This window comes from Mustela erminea, chromosome 6, assembly GCF_009829155.1.
Source record: "Mustela erminea isolate mMusErm1 chromosome 6, mMusErm1.Pri, whole genome shotgun sequence".
In the NCBI taxonomy this organism is placed as follows: domain Eukaryota; kingdom Metazoa; phylum Chordata; class Mammalia; order Carnivora; family Mustelidae; genus Mustela; species Mustela erminea.
In genome coordinates, this window is record NC_045619.1 from 125,580,174 (window position 1) to 125,597,973 (window position 17,800).

The 17,800-nt window shown below is 38.1% G+C and overlaps 1 protein-coding gene across 14 annotated transcripts in view; it reads left to right on the forward strand.

Annotated features, from left to right (window-relative positions):
- Window positions 1-17,191, forward strand: part of MLLT10 (MLLT10 histone lysine methyltransferase DOT1L cofactor) — a 236,313-nt gene extending 219,122 nt beyond the window's left edge. For all 14 annotated transcript variants that reach the window (XM_032349580.1, XM_032349576.1, XM_032349581.1 and 11 more), the window contains 8 exons: window positions 624-696; window positions 3,447-3,601; window positions 6,392-6,580; window positions 7,009-7,097; window positions 7,250-7,611; window positions 8,646-8,742; window positions 13,875-14,084; window positions 16,590-17,191. In XM_032349580.1, the coding sequence (XP_032205471.1) occupies window positions 624-696; window positions 3,447-3,601; window positions 6,392-6,580; window positions 7,009-7,097; window positions 7,250-7,611; window positions 8,646-8,742; window positions 13,875-14,084; window positions 16,590-16,634 (1,220 nt within the window). In that variant the 3' untranslated portion in view covers window positions 16,635-17,191. The remainder of the gene's footprint in view (window positions 1-623; window positions 697-3,446; window positions 3,602-6,391; window positions 6,581-7,008; window positions 7,098-7,249; window positions 7,612-8,645; window positions 8,743-13,874; window positions 14,085-16,589) is intronic.
- Window positions 17,192-17,800: the final 609 nt, after the last annotated feature.

Here is a 17,800-nt window from a genome sequence, read left to right on the forward strand (position 1 = left end):
TTACTTTTCAAGCAGAGATAATTCGGTGTTACCTGAGAATTATTTTGAAGAAATTAATTTTTTCCTTTTTAAGTACAGACTATTCCTACTTGTTTTTATCAACTTAAATTTTTGGTGTTCAGTTTTATTCTTGGTATGAGGGTCCATGTAATATATGTAATTTTAGTTACGGCGTGTGGCTCTGTGTAATACATTATGCATTTTATGACTTGTCTTGGGATGCAAAGTGTTAAAAAATACAAAGCATAAGGATTTGCTGTGATAAGCATACAGATTAGCTGTCCACAGCTGTGATTCATTACTTTAACCGTAGAAATTAAAAGTGGCTGAGGGGAGGGTACTGCAAATGCATACCACGCTTCTGTGCTGTAAAATTGAAAGGAATGAAAGAACGGAACATAATCCATGGCCTTCTACACCCACAAAAACGTGTAGAGACAACGCCTTACATGCCACAGTTCAGCAATTCTGAACTAGCAACATACTAGATCTTCTACTTTCGTAGTAACTGCAAAGATAGTGGTAAAGGTTTTATGTATGTTTTAGGAAAAATCAGGGCAAGAGCTTAAAACCTCTTATCTAGCGAGAGTCACTTTATCAGCTATGAAATATTTACACTGCAGATCAAGATCTTGGAGACAATAGCCGCAGCCTTGTTGGCAGAGGAAGCTCACCCCGAGGAAGTCTCTCACCACGGTAAGCATTATTTACTCTGCCCAGTATAGGCAAAGGAAACATTTTGAGACTTGGGAACTTCTTTATCTGGTATCAGAGCGTACATTTGTGAGGCTGTAAAAGCATTCTGTAGATAAGAAGCATGTCTGGACTGTCAAGAAAAATGATTCTAAATTAATTTGAATATTAAATACATGGTTAGATTTCTAAGCTTTTCAGAAGACATCCCTCTTCTTAGATTTCCAATGAGTTTCAACTCTCTTGCTTTTATCATTTGTATATTTAGCTGCTGGTACTATTAACTACATTAATTTGGCTAATTCTTTTTTGGTCATGAAGTAGTCATTAAACCTCTTAAAGGTGCAATACTCAAGACTTTAAACTTTGGGTTCCAGTTTTAGCTCTATTGTGGGCAATGCACTTAACCCTTTGATCTCTAGTTCCTAGTTCTTGGGGCTCGTTTGTAAAAATCCCTCTGTTCTTGGGGTACCTGGTTGGCTTAGTCAGAAGAGCATTCAGCTTTTGATGTTGGGGTCGTAAGTTTGAGTCCCAATTAGGTGTAGAGTTTACTAAGAAAAAAATAAACTTTTGAAAAAAAATCTCTCTAGTTCCTAAAATTGTTTGAATCTAAGTATAATAGATTGTTGCATTGTTCTGTGAAATGGCCGTAAATACTATTATGGTAGAATTTAGGTATCTTACGTAATGTATGTAAGGTTATTCTGTTAGCAGAATTCTTACCAGAGTTCTATGGGAAGGGTTGAATTTCTCTGAGCACAGTCTAAGTGCCCTACATCTTCTGTTCTCAGTGGGGAGTATGGCAGAAGGGAAACAATGTTTACGGGAAACAATGGAACTTTTGGTGGTGACTCTCTTTTTATTAATTGTCTTCTAATTTCAACTTCTATACCTTCTTCCAGTTTGTTTTCTCTCTGCTCTTTAATTTTGTAAACTCTGCCTCAAACATGGTTAGACTAGGTGAGAATGGAGAACAGGAGGTAAAAGCCCATTCTAGAGTCTTTTTTCCACTGTGAGAAATGAGCATTTTTCAACTGTGGGAACTCAAAAAGTCTGTTAAATATTAAGATTTTTATGCAAGGATACCATTAATATCTGTTGTTATGTTGCTCATATATTGGTAATGTCTTAAGGAACATCTTTATCATTAGATTGGTTCAGTAACCTCTAATTTTGGTATTTGCTAGTGGTACATCCAGTAGTGTCTTTTCCTGTAAAATTCCTGGGTGACCTAAAAGTAGTATTATTTTTCCTAATTGACTTCTGGAGGAAATGAAATATTCCTTCTTTTCCAACTCGGAATCTGAAGTACACACTGATTAACATCAATTGACTAATCTATAATTTTATGCTATGATTATTTCTGTACTATTTTATTCTTCTTTTCATAGAAGAAGACTAATGGGCTTTTGCTCATATGTTTAGTGGAGGAAGCATTTCTGTATTCCCCTCTTAAACTTAAAATATCATAGAAGCCACCCAGAAATTTTGCAAGATCCCTCAGTGTTATTTTGCTTCGTATAGTTCTTAGTTTTTCATTAGGTAAATGGATAAAACATTTTAAAGCAATAAATTTTACCAAATTATTTTTAGCATATATTTCCAACTTTATATTACCCTTTAAAAATCAGCCTGAAAGGTAATAACCTAAATTATCTTGGTATAATGTACTATTTGGAGAGGGATGGTCAACTGTATGGGGCACGTGATGTTTACTTGAGGAATGAAAAAACCTCATTTGTTTAACTTGTTGTTGAAGGAGATTTAGTAGAGAAGCACACTGAGGCAGTGGCAGAACACTAGCGAGCTGTTAGAACACCCGAGCTGCGTCCAGCTCTACCCAGCAGTGTATCTTTGCACAAGTCACTAAAACCCCATCCTGTTTTCCTCATATGGAAATGGAACCAATAACCAGGTTTTGACTTCTCATGAGGCTGTTACAAAGATTATATGAGATAATTATGTGGAAACACACTGGAAAGCCTAAAGCCCTTTACTAATGTACTGTGTTAGCATGGAGGCTGGAGAGCAGAAATGGCCACATTTACGAATTTAAAGCAAAAAAAGGATGAGAGAACATTACACGTTCATCTTAATATAAGTAATACTTGTTTTGGAAGACTTAAGTTATTACCACTTGAAGTACAGATCCAAGGCATTTTAGAAAAATTTGTATAGAGGGTTCAAATAAAAATTACTTTAATCTTGCTAATGTTCCTTAATCCTGTCAATACTAGAAAAATCTGTATTTTTGACTTTATAACTTTATAATTTTTCAATATTATTAAAAATTTCTTTTTACTAATATTTGAGATTCTGTTGGATATAAAATAAAATGCCTTCTACATTATTATAATTGCACAGTGTTACTCTTGGTATTTTGTGTATTAAAGCAGAATGGTGGAACTCCTCTCTTCTGGCTATTTATTTTCACGTTTTCTAATACTGTCTTTCCCCCTTTTATCTAAAGCTGTATCAGGTTCTTTTACAGCCTGTTTCAGAGATTATTGAGGGGTTGTTTTTATTTTCTAATGGTTTTTAATTAACCGAGAATAGCTGGCTGTTCCCCTGATTTTATAATTTGGGGAGGAAGAATGGTAATTACTCAATTTTAAGGTGGATTATGGTTTTATCATTCTTCAGTGTAGGCAGCCTGGAGTTTAAAGACTTTTTACAGGGAAAGGGTCAGCATAAGGTGAGAAATGTGAATGCACTCTCTTTCTGTTTAAACTGAGAATTAATATTTTCAACAGATCTCCTGTGAGCAGCTTACAAATTCGCTATGATCAACCAGTCAACAGCAGTTTGGAAAATCTGCCTCCAGTAGCAGCCAGCATAGAACAGCTTTTGGAGAGGCAGTGGAGTGAAGGACAGCAGTTTTTATTAGAACAGGGTACTCCCAGTGACAGTAAGTATTCTTTTCATGTCTTTAAAAGATGGATGGACAGACAGATGGATAGATGGAGCTGTCACATTTCATCAGTAGTAGTTGATGAGGAATTATGAGATATGTTTTATATAATATGGCAAGAAAGTGTACTGTAGTGTTTTAATAGAACAGATTCTACAATTTTACCACTGGTCTTATATTTACCTGTTCCTAACGCTAGGCTCTTGGGCAGGTTTCCTAATGTGTAAGTTATCTCCCATTTGTAGAGTGGGAATAATAATATACCTATATCACAGTGTTGTTTGGGGTATTAAATGGGCATAATACCCACTTAATATTATATTTTATTATATTTTAAAAAATAATATTTTGGGGCATAAAAACTGTGAAGAGCACTGCCTAGCTCACAGTAAGCACTTATCTGTTCAGTGGTTATTCTTACTGTTGTGAATTATTTTAATATTGGTACTTTGTTCTTGTGAATTTTTAAACTTTTTTTAAAAAATTATTTATTGCTGGGCACCTGGGTGGCTCAGTGGGTTAAGCCGCTGCCTTTGGCTCACGTCATGATCTCAGGGCCTGGGATCGAGTCCCGCATGGGGCTCTCTGCTCAGCAGGGAGCCTGCTTCTCTCTCTCTCTCTCTCTCTCTCGCTGCCTGCCTCTCCATCTACTTGTGATCTCTGTCAAAAAAAAAAAATTAAAAAAAAATTATTTATTTATTTATTTAAAAGATTTATTTGTTTATTTGACAGACAGGAATCACAAGGAGGCAGAGAGGCAGGCAGAGAGAGAGGAGGAAGCAGGCTCCCCGCTGAGCAGAGAGCCCGACGCGGGGCTCCATCCCAGGACCCTGGGATCGCGACCCGAGCCGAAGGCAGAGGCTTTAACCCACTGATCCACCCAGCGCCCCTATTTATTTATTTATTTGACAGAGAGAGACAGAGAGGGAACACAAGCAGGGGAGTGTGAGAGGGATAAGCAGGCATCCCGCTGAACATGGAGCCCGATGTGGTGCTTGATCCCAGGACCCCAGGATCAGACCTGAGCCAAAGGCAGATGCCTAACAATAGCCACCCAGGCGCCTGCCCCTGTTCTTACCAGTTTTTAAATTTTACTAAAATACACGAGTCATATCTTCTCTTAGCTTAATTGAAGAAAACTTGATTACCTTTGGAGAATTCATTTTAAAAAATGCATTTAGTCAGGAGCGCCTGGGTGGCTCACTTGGTTGAGTGTCCCGACGCTCTTGGTTTCAGGTTAGGTCATGATCCTCAGGGTCATGATGTCAGGGTTGAGAGGTCAAGCCCTATGGCAGACTCCTCGCTCAGTGGTAATTCTGCTTGAGATTCTTTCTCCCTCTCCCTCTGCTACTTCTCCCTGCACATAGAAATAGTTTTGAAAAAGTAAAAATAAAAAACGCATATAGTCAAGTATGCTAACCGTCTTCTTAATTTTTTAATTTAGATGAAAAAGAATAAGAATTGCTAAATTTATATATATTTTGTGTATGTATATATATATATATTGTTTTATATACATATTTATGTGTTTTATGTACGTATTTAGTATTTTTCAATGTTAAGTATTAGGATGATGGTTGAAAAATGCCAAAAAGAGCAAAGTTACTCTGAGTGGCAGTGAGCTGGGGAAGTGGCCTCATGTTAAAGGATATATGTTTTTTGGGAGAAAAATACGTAGTTTTTATCATTTTGGGATATAGGCTTTTATTGCTTTATTGTATCAAAACAAAAATTTATGTTAGTAGACAAGTGCTGTAAATTGGTATTTTAGGGTTTTTTTTGTGTGTTTTGTTTTGTTTTATGAATGGTGCCTTGCCGGAAAAATGCTAATTGTGAGGAAATTCATGCCAGGATAATCCTTTAAACATGATAGCTGGAGGACAGGTTTAGCTTCATCTTATTGCATCTCATTTGGGTACACTGAGGGTTTCTGTGTAGCATCTTGAAGAGGGGGGGATAAAAGTTAAATCCTTGGGAAATGACCATATATGTCTGTACCATCTCCCTTGTGTCTTTTGAAGGCCCTGAGGGCATGTTAAACAAATACAACTTTTTAATATGTGTACGTAGAACTTTTAAAGTGTCCATCACCCTGGCAGAACTACTCAGTGTTGTCAGTTGAGAAGTCCCGAGTTGTAGAAGGAATTGAAACTGTATTTGAGGTAATGAAGCAGGACAGAAACTGCCTGGTTACAGACGATCGTTTCTCCGGAGCCCGGCGTGGGGGCTGTGGTGCGCGGACACTGCTCCCTGCTGGGCGATGTGCGGATCCGCAGGCTGGGCGGCGGCGGGGCGGCGGGGCTGGGCGGCCTCTCGCCCCGCTATGGAGGCGCGCTTAGCTTGACCAGGCAGGACAGAATAACTCTTTATTGTGGGGAAGGATATTGGTATGACTTTAAACATGATTTTAACGAAAACTGATGGCAGGCATTTTGAATTTTTAATTAGGTATTGGGTTTTTATTTTGGTGAAAATAAAATGTCGTCAGTTTTCTTTGAGAATGAAAACTACCTAGACCAGATGGGTGGGTTTTTTGATATGTGGCCACAAAGTTTCCAGAAGGTACATCTAGGACCAGTATCCCTTAATGCTTATATATACATATATTTTGGTATATTTGTATCTACATATAAATTTAGAAACTAAACCTAGTGATTTGAAAATGCTTTACAGAATTTCTACTCTCCTGTTTTAACTTATTTTTAAAGTTACTGATACTTAGGTCTGTAAAATATGCAGTCCTGTGTGGGAACTTGTCTTTATTAAAACCATGCAAATGTTTGCTAGTTTTGGGAATGCTGAAGTCATTACACCAACTTCAAGTTGAAAATCGGAGATTGGAAGAGCAGATTAAAAACTTGACAGCCAAAAAGGAACGTCTTCAGTTATTGAATGCACAGCTCTCAGTGCCTTTTCCAACAATAACAACAAATCCTAGTCCGTCTCATCAAATGCATGCATTTTCAGCACAGAATGGTAAGTATGAAAGTATTTATTGCATATTTAATGAAAGTAGGATAGACTTTTAGGATCTTTCTCATAATAAGTGAATAATAACTAGTTATCAGTTATATGAAGATGTAGAAAAGGAATGATAGGTTATTTTCAAAGAACATGAAGGATCTGTCAAGTGATCAACTTGAATTTGCTCTAACTTGTTTAGCACATAATTTAACTATAATAGTTATTTAAATGTATAATGATCTTTTTATTGATTTAAAGCCACAGTATTCAATAGAGTTATAGATTTTTTCCCTTTAAACTGGTATTAGGCCTAGCAAGACTTAATATTTAAGTGTTTTTAATGTGGGCTTCAGGATAAGCTTTTAGATAAAGCCTTTAATCTTACACAAAATGTAATGTAACAGGGTAAATAGGTTTCTTTTTGTCTTTTATTATTCTAGCTCCTACCACTGATTCCTTGAACAGCAGTAAGAGCCCTCATCTAGGAAACAGCTTTTTACCTGATAATTCTCTTCCTGTGTTAAATCAGGTAATTTTGGTGTGGTTAGTTTAATTTCTGCATTGTTGTTGTTGTTGTTTTTGTTTTTTTACAAACAGTAGTATACCACATTAAATGGTTTAAGATGATTTTAAACAGTTTTGCTGTGTTCTGACTTAAGTTTCTGTTCTTTCTTACATTAGGACTTAACCTCCAGTGGACAAAGCACCAGCAGCTCTTCTGCTCTTTCTACTCCCCCTCCTGCTGGGCAGAGTCCAGCGCAGCAGGGCTCTGGTGTTAGTGGAGTGCAGCAGGTCAATGGTGTGACGGTGGGGGCACTGGCTAGTGGAATGCAGACTGTAACATCCACCATTCCTGCAGTGCCTGCAGTGGGTGGAATAATTGGAGCTTTGCCAGGTAACCAACTGGCAATTAATGGCATTGTAGGAGCTTTAAATGGGGTTATTCAGACCCCTGTCACAATATCCCAGAACCCTACCCCCCTCACCCATACAACTGTACCACCTAATGCAACACATCCAATGCCAGCTACACTGACGAACAGGTAAGAAACTCACTTAATCTATTTTGGGTTCTTGAGTGCAACAGAGTACCAGTATTGTCCATGCTTTCAGATTGGGATTTTTTAATGTGCTTCCTGTAGATGTAATCAACAAGAAATGAAAACTAGCAAACTTTTAGATTAAGTGTATTACTTTGAGAGCCATTTATGTTGGAAATTTAACTAATTCAAATTAAAACAAAGTTAAATCACTTTCAGTAATAAAGCATTAAATGTACTCTGTGCTAAAAATTTCATTCTTGATCTGTGTTACCTCCCCTTGTATATTGTCTTCATGTATCCTACATTTTGAAGAAAAAGAATATGTAATGAGGATCACATGAGTGAATATTGATTTCTTAGAATTCAGCTATGCAGTTCTAATTTTATAATTAAAGATTTTGATATAGGAATCAGTGCCTATATCAAATGATCTTGAATTTCCTGTGAGTGAAACTGTTTTCATGGTACTGGACTTTCATTTGACTGTTTGTTCAAAATAAGGGGATTAAAGCCATGTTGTTACTGGACATACATTTGAGGAATAAATTGTTTTAAATGGATTTGCAATGGATACGAGTAAACTATTTTTCTGGCTCCCTTTTCTTTGGTGTTTAATTTTACTCTCCATTGGGACCATTAAAAAAAGGTTAGGTCAAGTCAATTAGTAGTTGGGATTTTTCCTTGTTTTACATACATGTTATTTAGTGTGGGTTAAATTACCCTTGAATAATAAAAAATTATGTGCGTGTTATAAACACATTTAAATTTCTATTCCATAAAGTACTGAGTGCCTTCTTGCTGTATAATAAAAAGGAAAACAAAACATTTCTTGACAATGTGAATTCTTATTTACCTGTATACACAGAGAGAGAGAAAAAAAGAAATTTGTATGTGATCGTTATCAGAAAAGTATTATATTTAAAGATTTGACTTGTTAACTCATTAAACACCAAATTGAAAAGTTGTCTTTCATTTTACATTTTAAAAACATTAACAGTATATAGGAGAAAGTAAGAATTTTAATCGTTTTTCAGTGCCTCAGGACTAGGATTACTTTCTGACCAGCAAAGACAAATATTTCTTCACCAACAGCAGTTTCAGCAGTTGTTAAATTCTCAACAGCTCACGCCAGTAAGTTCTTCCTTTTGATAATACTTGATTTCTGTTAGGAGCAAGTGTTCTAAGCTGAAGTAGACATTTAACATGAGTATAGACTTACCCACTTTGTGAAATAGCATTACCGGATGCATAATAACCCCCAGAATAGTTTGTCTTGCCATTTGGTATAGTCCACAATACCTGTAGTGACATTATATTGATTGATTTACAAGTATTAGAACATGTCCTGGGGTACTCTTTTAGACTCTGGTAATGTGATGATGAGTTAAGACTTTGTATTTTCATGGGGTTTCATTCTGACAGTGGAGGTGGTCAATAAGCAAATGTATGGTTTTGGTAGTGATGGGCACTGAGAAGAAAAATGAGGGAAGGTAAAGGGATAAAGGAACAGTGGGACGAGAGGCTAATTTTAGATAGTGGAGTCTTGCCTCTTTGAGTAGGTGACTTTTGAGCATAGACCTGAATAAAAGTTGAAGGAACATGAATTTTTTGACTCAGGGGAATGGAAGAGTAGCAGTGGAAAAGACCAGTGTTTATGTTTTGAGGACTAGAAAGACGGCCGGCATGACTGCAGAATAAGAGAGAGGCTGGTGCAGAGGAGAGAAAGTCCCTGGTGAGCCTTGTTTGGCTGTCTGTGGCAGGAAATTTAGATTTTGAGTATGATATGATGCTATTGGTGATTTTTAAAAAACTTTTGTGAAAACTTTCAAATGTATCAAAACAGTATATAGTATATTATTTTAAATAATTATCTCAACTTTAAAAATCTTATTTCATATATCCTCACTTTTTCTTTCAGGATTATTTTAAAGAATTAATTGGAAGATTTAAACAGAATAGTGACATATAACAATACCCATTTTTTAAAGATTAGTAGTCGTTGTGCGGAAAATTGTATGTGTTGGGAGGGGAGATAGTTGCAAATGGAGAAGTAGGGAGGCTATTGGAGTAGTCCAGGTAGGAGATGTGGTTTCTAAAATAGGATAAATGGGGCGGAGGGGGGACCATCTGGGATTGTGTATTTTGAAGATAAAACCAACAAGACTTGTTTGTCAGACATTCAAGGTAAGGAAGAGTTCTAAACAGTGGGATGTTGCAGTTTACTGAGATTTGGAAGACCTAGAGGAACAGCCGGTTTTGGAGAGAAAGCACAAGTTCTGATACAGACATACTAAGTTGGAGATGTCTATTTAGGTGTTTAAGTAGGATGTGGACTGGACAGATGTGTGAGTCTGGAGTCCAGGGAAAGGATGCAGTTGGAAATAACAAATTTGGGGGCATTGCTGCATATATGATACTTAGATTTACAAGATTTTATGAGACCCGTAGGGAATGAGGACTGATATCTGAGGACTGAGATAGCCCTGGCTACCCTGGAAGAGGAGCATAATCTAGTAAAGGATGTGGGGGAAAAAGTGACCAGCGAGTTAAGAGAACTGAAAAGTGGTGTCCTTGGGTCCGCGTGAAGAAAATGTATCAACGAAGGAAGGACTTGGCTGTGTAAAAATACTTCGGGGAGGACAAGTAAATTGACTGTTGGATTTGGCTGCCTGGAGGTTTTGACAATTGTGGTGAGAAGTAAAAACCACCTCAAATGGTTCCAAAGAAAATGGCAGGAGGGGAAGTGAAGATGGAGTATTGGCAGCTCCAGACACTTCACTCTAAAAAAGCAGAGAAATGAGCAGCTAATGGAAGAAGGACATGGTCTGAGGGGGAGGTTTCTTGTTCATTTTGAATATGACAGTACATGTATATGTTGATGGGAACAGGGGAGAGGAAGGATAGCAGAGCAGCCAAGTACTTCATAGGGGACGGAAAGGAAGGGGAGTGGAGAGCAGCATTCTACTGTATGAAGAGGGCAGGCAGAGCAGCTGTCAGAGGGCTTTTATGACAGGAGGTTGAGGAAACCCACTGTTAAGGTTTTTAATTTTCAAAATTACATTAAAGGTATCAGGGGTGCCTGCGTGGCTCAGTTGGTTAAGCATCTGCCTTCGGCTTAGATTATGATCCCAGGGTCCTGAGATCGAGGCCCATATTTCTGCTCAGTTGGGAGTCTACTTTCCCTCTCCTGTCCCTCCCCTGCTTGTGCTCTCTCTCAAATAATAAATAAAATCTTTAAAAAAAAAAAAGAATTAAAGTATCAGCTGGGGGAAATAAAGATATTGGTGGTCAGAGGAGAGAAGCAAATGTGGAATAGGTATCTTGGAAAAGAGGACGAATTGACTAAGTGTGTGGTGGGGGAGGGGCGCCTGGCTGGCTCATTTGGTAGAGTGTGCACCTCTTGGGGTTGTAAGTTCAGGCCCCATGTTGGGCATAGAGATTTACTTAAAAATAAAATCTTAAAAAAAATATTCAAAGTGTGTGGCTCACATGCAGAGATATTCTGGCCCGCGTTGTGTGGTCATAAACTTAAAGCCAGACGGGTTGCTGTATTTGCGCAACTATCTCCAGCTCCATTTCCCTAGCGTACTTCACTGAGTTAGACTCTTCAGAGAATGCACTATTTAATTAGCTCAGAGTTTCAGCCTTTGTTTGTAATTTCTTTCTAAGTATCTGCTCAGGGTGCCTGGCTGGCTTAGTCGGTAGAGTGTGGGACTCCTGCTCTTTTGTGAGGTGAAGCCCCATTTTGGGTGCAGAGATTACTTAAAAAAATCTTTAGGGCACCTGGGTGGCTCATTTGGTTAAGGCTCTGCCTTCAGCTCAGGTTATGATCCTGGGATCCTGCGATTGAGTCCCGCATTGGGCTCCCTGCTCAGTGGGAACCTGCTTCCCCCCCGACCCCCGTATCACTTCCCCTGCTCCTGCTCTCTCTCTTATTCTCTCTCTAGGTCTCTCCCTCAGTCTCTCTCAATAAATGAATGAATGAATGAATGAATGAATGAATGATCTTTTAAAAAATTCAAAAAATTGTTATAAATAAGTAAAATATTTCTTCCCATTTTGTTTTACTTTAGTCAAAAATATATTGAAAATACTTGTTTTGATCGTGGATCATCGTTTTCACTGTTACTGTTCTTACAGTGGTAAAAAGATAGCTTGTATATAAATTCTTTAATGCTTGCACTAAAATGTGATCTTGTTTTCTTATCTCTCATCTTAATATGAAATACTAAAATATGGTTTATTTGGGGTCCTTCCTCTTAAACAAGATTATTATTAGTAATAGTACATATAGATGACTCATTTCTTTTCTTTTTCTTTTTTTTTTTTTAAGAGTTTCTATTTATTTGACACAGAGATAGAGAGTACAAGTAGGCAGAGCAGCAGGCTGAGGGAGAGGGAGAAGCAGGCTCTCCGCTGAGCAGGGAGCCCAACATGGGGCTCTATCCCAGGACCCTGGGGATCATGACCCGAGCCGAAGGCAGCTGTTTAATTGACTGAGCTACCCCAGCACCCCAGACATCTCATTTCTAGAACATGATTCGTTAAGGAGGTTTTAGCACACACATTGTTGCTCAGAGACAAGAACTGAAGTGGTTTAAATTCTATCTTTCCTTTGTCAGCCAAGATTGTGGGGTGAAGTTTGTTCGTTTACAAGCGGCACATTTTCTTCTGAGGCATCCTGACTTTTCCCATCTTAAGAAAAATTCATGCTTGACCCTCCTCCCCCCAGCAATTGCTGCCCTGTTTTTCTGCTTGCTGTCTCCTCCCGGATGGCCTTCGTTCTGCTAACCAGTCAGTGGGCAGTTGTCCTTCTTCCTTGATCTGGCAACAACCTTTGACAGAGTTGATCACTCCCTCCTCCTTGAAACACTTTCTTCCGTTACCCTTCAGGAGCCCAGGTTACGGCCGTGTTATTCCTGCCCAACCATTCATTCCTCTCTTCAGCGCGGCCTCTCACTTTCAGAGTAACCGAGAATTTCAACGATCTCCTCCATTCATAGAGCTTCAAATGCCGTTCTCCAGTCCAGTATTAAATATGTGCAGATGTTACATCTTCAGGCCAGGCCCCTTTCTGGAATTTCAAACTTCTGTATCCAACTGCTTTCTTGATATCTCCACTAGGGTGTTTTGAAATAGACATTTTAAGCATAGTGTGTCCAAAACTGAACTGCTGATCTGTCACAAACCTGCTCCACACAGTTTTGCCTACCTCAGCCAAAGGGAACACCGATTTGTAGTTGTTCAAGCCCAAAACCTTGCAATCATACTTCACTCTCATCTGATGCTTCCCATTGAATCCATCAAGTCCTGAGTCAGATTGTGTCACACCTTGGCTTAAAACCTTCCCTTTCTTTGCTGTATCACTTTGAGTAAAAGCCAGAGTGTTCTTGGCCCACCACCGTGAGGCCCACATTCTCTCCTTGTCTCCTCCTCGTTCAGTTGTCCTCAGCCTGCCCCTGGTCTCCTTGCTAGTCCTCAGTCACACAGGGATATGCTCCCACATAGACCCTTAGCCCCGGATGTTTCCTTCTTCCTAGAAATCCCCCCCCCTTCTCCATATCCACATAGTGAATTCCCTCCTTGCCTCCAACTCTTTGTCCAGTTGAGAACCACCCTGACCTATCTGAGATTTCTACCCCCCCAATACTGTCTCCCACACGTTCCTGTTTACCCTGGTCCTTACCAATAATCATATCTTAATATTTTGTTGGTCTCTCTCTCCGCCTCAGGCTGAGCCCACAGAAGGGCAGAGATTTTCCCCCCGCTGATATGTCTCAGGACAGTGCCTGGCACATAGTAAACACTCAAGAAATCACATACATACTTGCTGCAAAAAATGATCTCATAACTATACCAAGGGCGTACTCTCGGTTGGCATGAATGAGAACTTTAAAATTACTTTTTTGTTCCCAGAATTGGGAATGAGAATGGCACATATTCTAAAGTCAGATCCAGATAACTTAATGACTTCCAAGTTGCTGTTGCCCTTAATTATCATGGACAACCTAATTTGAATAGATCTCCTGTATTTGTTTGCCCTGTTTTGAAAAGAAGCCATTCACTAGTAATACTGACACTTTATAATAGATGGTTATAGTGTATTTTTCCAGATAAGATACTATTTTCTTTCTTAGTGTATATGTGACTTATATTTAAATATCTCCTATTAAAGTAAAGAAGAAAATAGAAAAGTCAGGCTTTACTGACTGCTGAATTCTGGGACTGGGAGCTCATCTTCTCCCACATGTTCTCGACCTCAGGAGCAGCATCAGGCCCTCCTGTACCAGTTAATGCAGCAGCACCACCACCAGCAGCACCACCCGCCGGAACTGCAGCAGCTCCAGATCCCTGGGCCCACGCAGATCCCCATCAACAACCTGCTGGCAGGAGCTCAGGCGCCGCCCCTCCACCCAGCCACCACCAACCCATTTCTTACCATCCACGGTGACAATGCCAGTCAGAAAGTAACAGTAAGTGTCTTTGCTCTGTCTTACCTAGTGAATTCATAAAAAGAAATTTACTGAGGAATCAGAGATGACTGTCTCTTTAGCTTTTCTCTCTTATTTAAAAAAAGTATATTATTCCCCTGATAACTTCTTCTTAAAACCAGTTGCTTCAGCAGCTGGATATTGTAAACATGAAGGATCCAAGCCAATTTATACAGCCCCTGAAGTACATTAGTTTAAATTTGTGCATATGGTTTGAAGTACGTGTTATAATTTACTGAATTGGAAATGAAAATGTGTATTTTAGTTATAGTAAGGGGTATGGGACAGTCCATTCAAAAGATAGTAGTTGGTGCTTTTTGATGAACTTTGGTTCCATTAATTTAATTATAGATTCAATCTAGATAATTTTGGAATATTTTTATTATTTTGCTTTAAAGTACTTTATAAAACTGAATTATGCTTATAATAAAATAAATATATAAATTTTTAGGGCACTCCAGTTACTTTGCCGAATTAATTTTAAAAAGAAACTAAATCATAATTACATAATTATTATTACAGAAATATTACACAATTACATAAATACATAATTACATAATTGTAATGGAATTTAAATTATTAATTTCATTAAAGTGATAGCCTCTTACCCTTTCAATATACCAGTTAAGATACATTAAAAATGGGTTCAGGAACAGTGTATTATATATATAGTAGCACACATTTTAAGGCTGTTTCTTTCTATTAATTCTCCCCTTCAATTAGCTCTACTTTACTGGAGTATAAGTGTTTCCCCTAAATTCGAGTTCAGGGCAGAGCCCTCTCAGAGGAAGGATATTGGGATACAGAATGGAGACTGGATGTCCAGAAAAGGAAGAAGGGAAAGAATGAGGGGGCAGACTTGGCAAATCACAGTGTGAAAAGTCACAATGTTTGCTATTTCCCATTACTTTAAAAGCTTGCTGTTTACTGCGCTGTGAGTCTTCAGAAACTTGAGTTTGTACTGAGAAACAAGTTGGTTCAAAATGCAGGATTAATTGGTTTTCGTTAACTCTTCAATGCTTTGTTTGCCCCCTGCCTCTGATTGTGAGTACTACCATCACTGTCATAAAGCTAGTCACCTCCCCAGTGTTGTACAGATGTGGGAAATCTCTGTGAATCTGTATTAATTTAGGGACTTTTTATACTGTTTTTTTCTTGCATTAAAAAGCAAACTACAGGCATACCTTGGAGATAGTGCAGATTCAGGTCCACACTACTGCAGTAAAGCAAATACTATAATAAAGTGAGTCAGATGAATGTTTTTATTTCCCAGTGTATATAAAAATTATGTTTACATTATACTGAAGGTAGTCTGTCAAGTGTGCAATAGTGTAATAGCTAAAAAAATACCAAAGCACATACCTTAATTTAAAAATACTTTTTATTGCTAAAAAAAAAAAATGCACTGACCATCTTCTGAGCATTCAGAGAGTTGTAATCACTGATCACAGATCCCTGTAACAAATATAATAATGAAAGAGTTTGAAATAGTGTAAGAATGACTTAGTGTGCCTGGATGGCTCAGTGGGTTAAGCCTCTGCCTTAGGCTCAGGTCATGATCTCAGGGTCCTGGGATCAAGCCTCTCATCGGGCTCTCTGCTCAGCAGGGAAGCTGCTTCCCCTTCTCTCTCTGCCTGTTGCTCTGCCTACTTGTGATCTCTCTCTCTCTCTCTGTCAAATAAGTAAATAAATAAATCTTGGGAAAAAAAAATGTGACACAGAGATACAAATTGATCAAATGCTATTGGAAAGGTAGTACCAGTAGACTTGCTTGACACAAAGTTGCCACCAACCTTCAGTTTGGGGGAAAATTCAGTGGAGTGATCCACAATAAAATGAGGTGTGCCTGTATTAACAAGCTCCCTTTTCCTGACTGATACAGGATGGAATGTGTTTTTTAATGGAAAACTATAATAATAAATAAGAACAAAATGAGCAGTATTAAGTACCTAATGGGAGAAAAGCAAGATTGGGAAATTATATTTATGTGTACCCCACCATGTGCCAGGCGTCTTTGTTAGATTACAATAGTATATGTGATTTCAGTCTCGAGGGACTTTATTTTTATAGATTAGTAAAAGGAGACTCAAAGAGGTTAAAGCTTAAGAGACAAATGGCACATGTGGGATCAGAACCCATGACTTTGTTAGTCCATAAAAAATTCATTTTCTCCAATACCACGTTACTGCTTTTGTGGAGAAGTCAATTTGGGGGATGATTTCTCCATCCGTTCCCCGAGTTCTGTCCTTCAGATGGCCCTTCTGTCTTTGTAACTGCTGAGGTTAATAGAAAGCAGATGATAATGTTTACCAGTAAACTCATGTCTTTCCTATTGTGCTGAAAAGCAGTTGTGCCAACTTGTAGAAAAAAATGAAGTCACTATATATACCATCTTATTTCTATTATAATTCCAGTTTAAGAGACGAGTACCACAAACATGGGCCATGTGTTCATTTACGTAATGCCTTTGATTTTGTTTAACTGCAGAGACTTAGTGATAAAACTGGGCCTGTCACTCAAGAGAAAAGTTGACACTTGAGAAACCTCTAGATCGCCTCTCCTGCTGCTCTAGCACTTCCTCTGGCTGCCATTGCAGCCCTCCTACACCTATGAAGAAATGCGACAAGAAATGAACTGCACAACAAAGGATTAATTGCCGCAAGGACTTTCTTGTAAGGCTTTGATTAATTTTCTTGTTGCTTTGTTGCACTGAAATGGAATTCCCATATATCCCCCATCCCTCAACCCAGATTTTTTTGAACTTTGAAAAAAAAATTTAATAACTAACTTTTGTCAATGAAATAATTACATGCAATGAGTTTATCAACCTAAGAGGAATTTAATGTAGTTGGTGCACAACTAATTTTGTTATAAATTGGAGAGATGAACAGCAAAACTAAAGAGTTGTTCCATTTATAAACTTTGATTTTGTTGTACCAGTTAGAATATGAAATATAGTATTTTGTTTGGGTTACAGTATGCTCGCTCTGTGAGTCAGATCTTAGGACAAATTTTAAGGAACTGTCCAATATCTTCTATTGGAGTTTTATTGGTTAAGTATTGCAAATTAATAGGTCATCAACTGGGACTTGGCAATCTTTGTTATAAAAATTTTCTTTATAATGGGATTTGGCCAATTTTGGTAATCAAGTTAGGATGATAACGTCTGCTTCTGCTAAAGGTAATTTTCCTTTGCTAAATACTTTTTTTTTTTTTTTAATATAAAGTGCTAAGACCTACTCATATTTTAAAGTAACTACTCATATTTTGAGTTAAGTGAGTTCTAAGGCTGCTGGGGGAACCAGATCAATTCAAAGCGAAAGATTTCTTTCAGAAAGAGGGGCCACTCTGGAAACTGCTGGTCGGGTTTGGCCTGAATCAAGTGCCTGTTAGTACCTCCGTTGTGTTGAATGGCTCTAGACAGCTGAGCTTGCACTACCGTCAGTCCTTGTGAGTAAGTAGTAGGGATAGTCAGTGTTGCACCAGCAGCCTTCCCCATGGTTCTGCCTTTATTAAAAACTTTCTATGCCACTGTAGATAGCTCAGGCAAAACTATTACCTGGGTATTTATCCACTAATGAGTCACAAGAAAAATGAGTGGATTTGGTAAGAATTTTTTTTTTTAAATTTAAACAACTTTTCATTTACTGACAGTGATTTCAAACAAACAAGCAAAACAAGTACAGTTCCTGAAACAG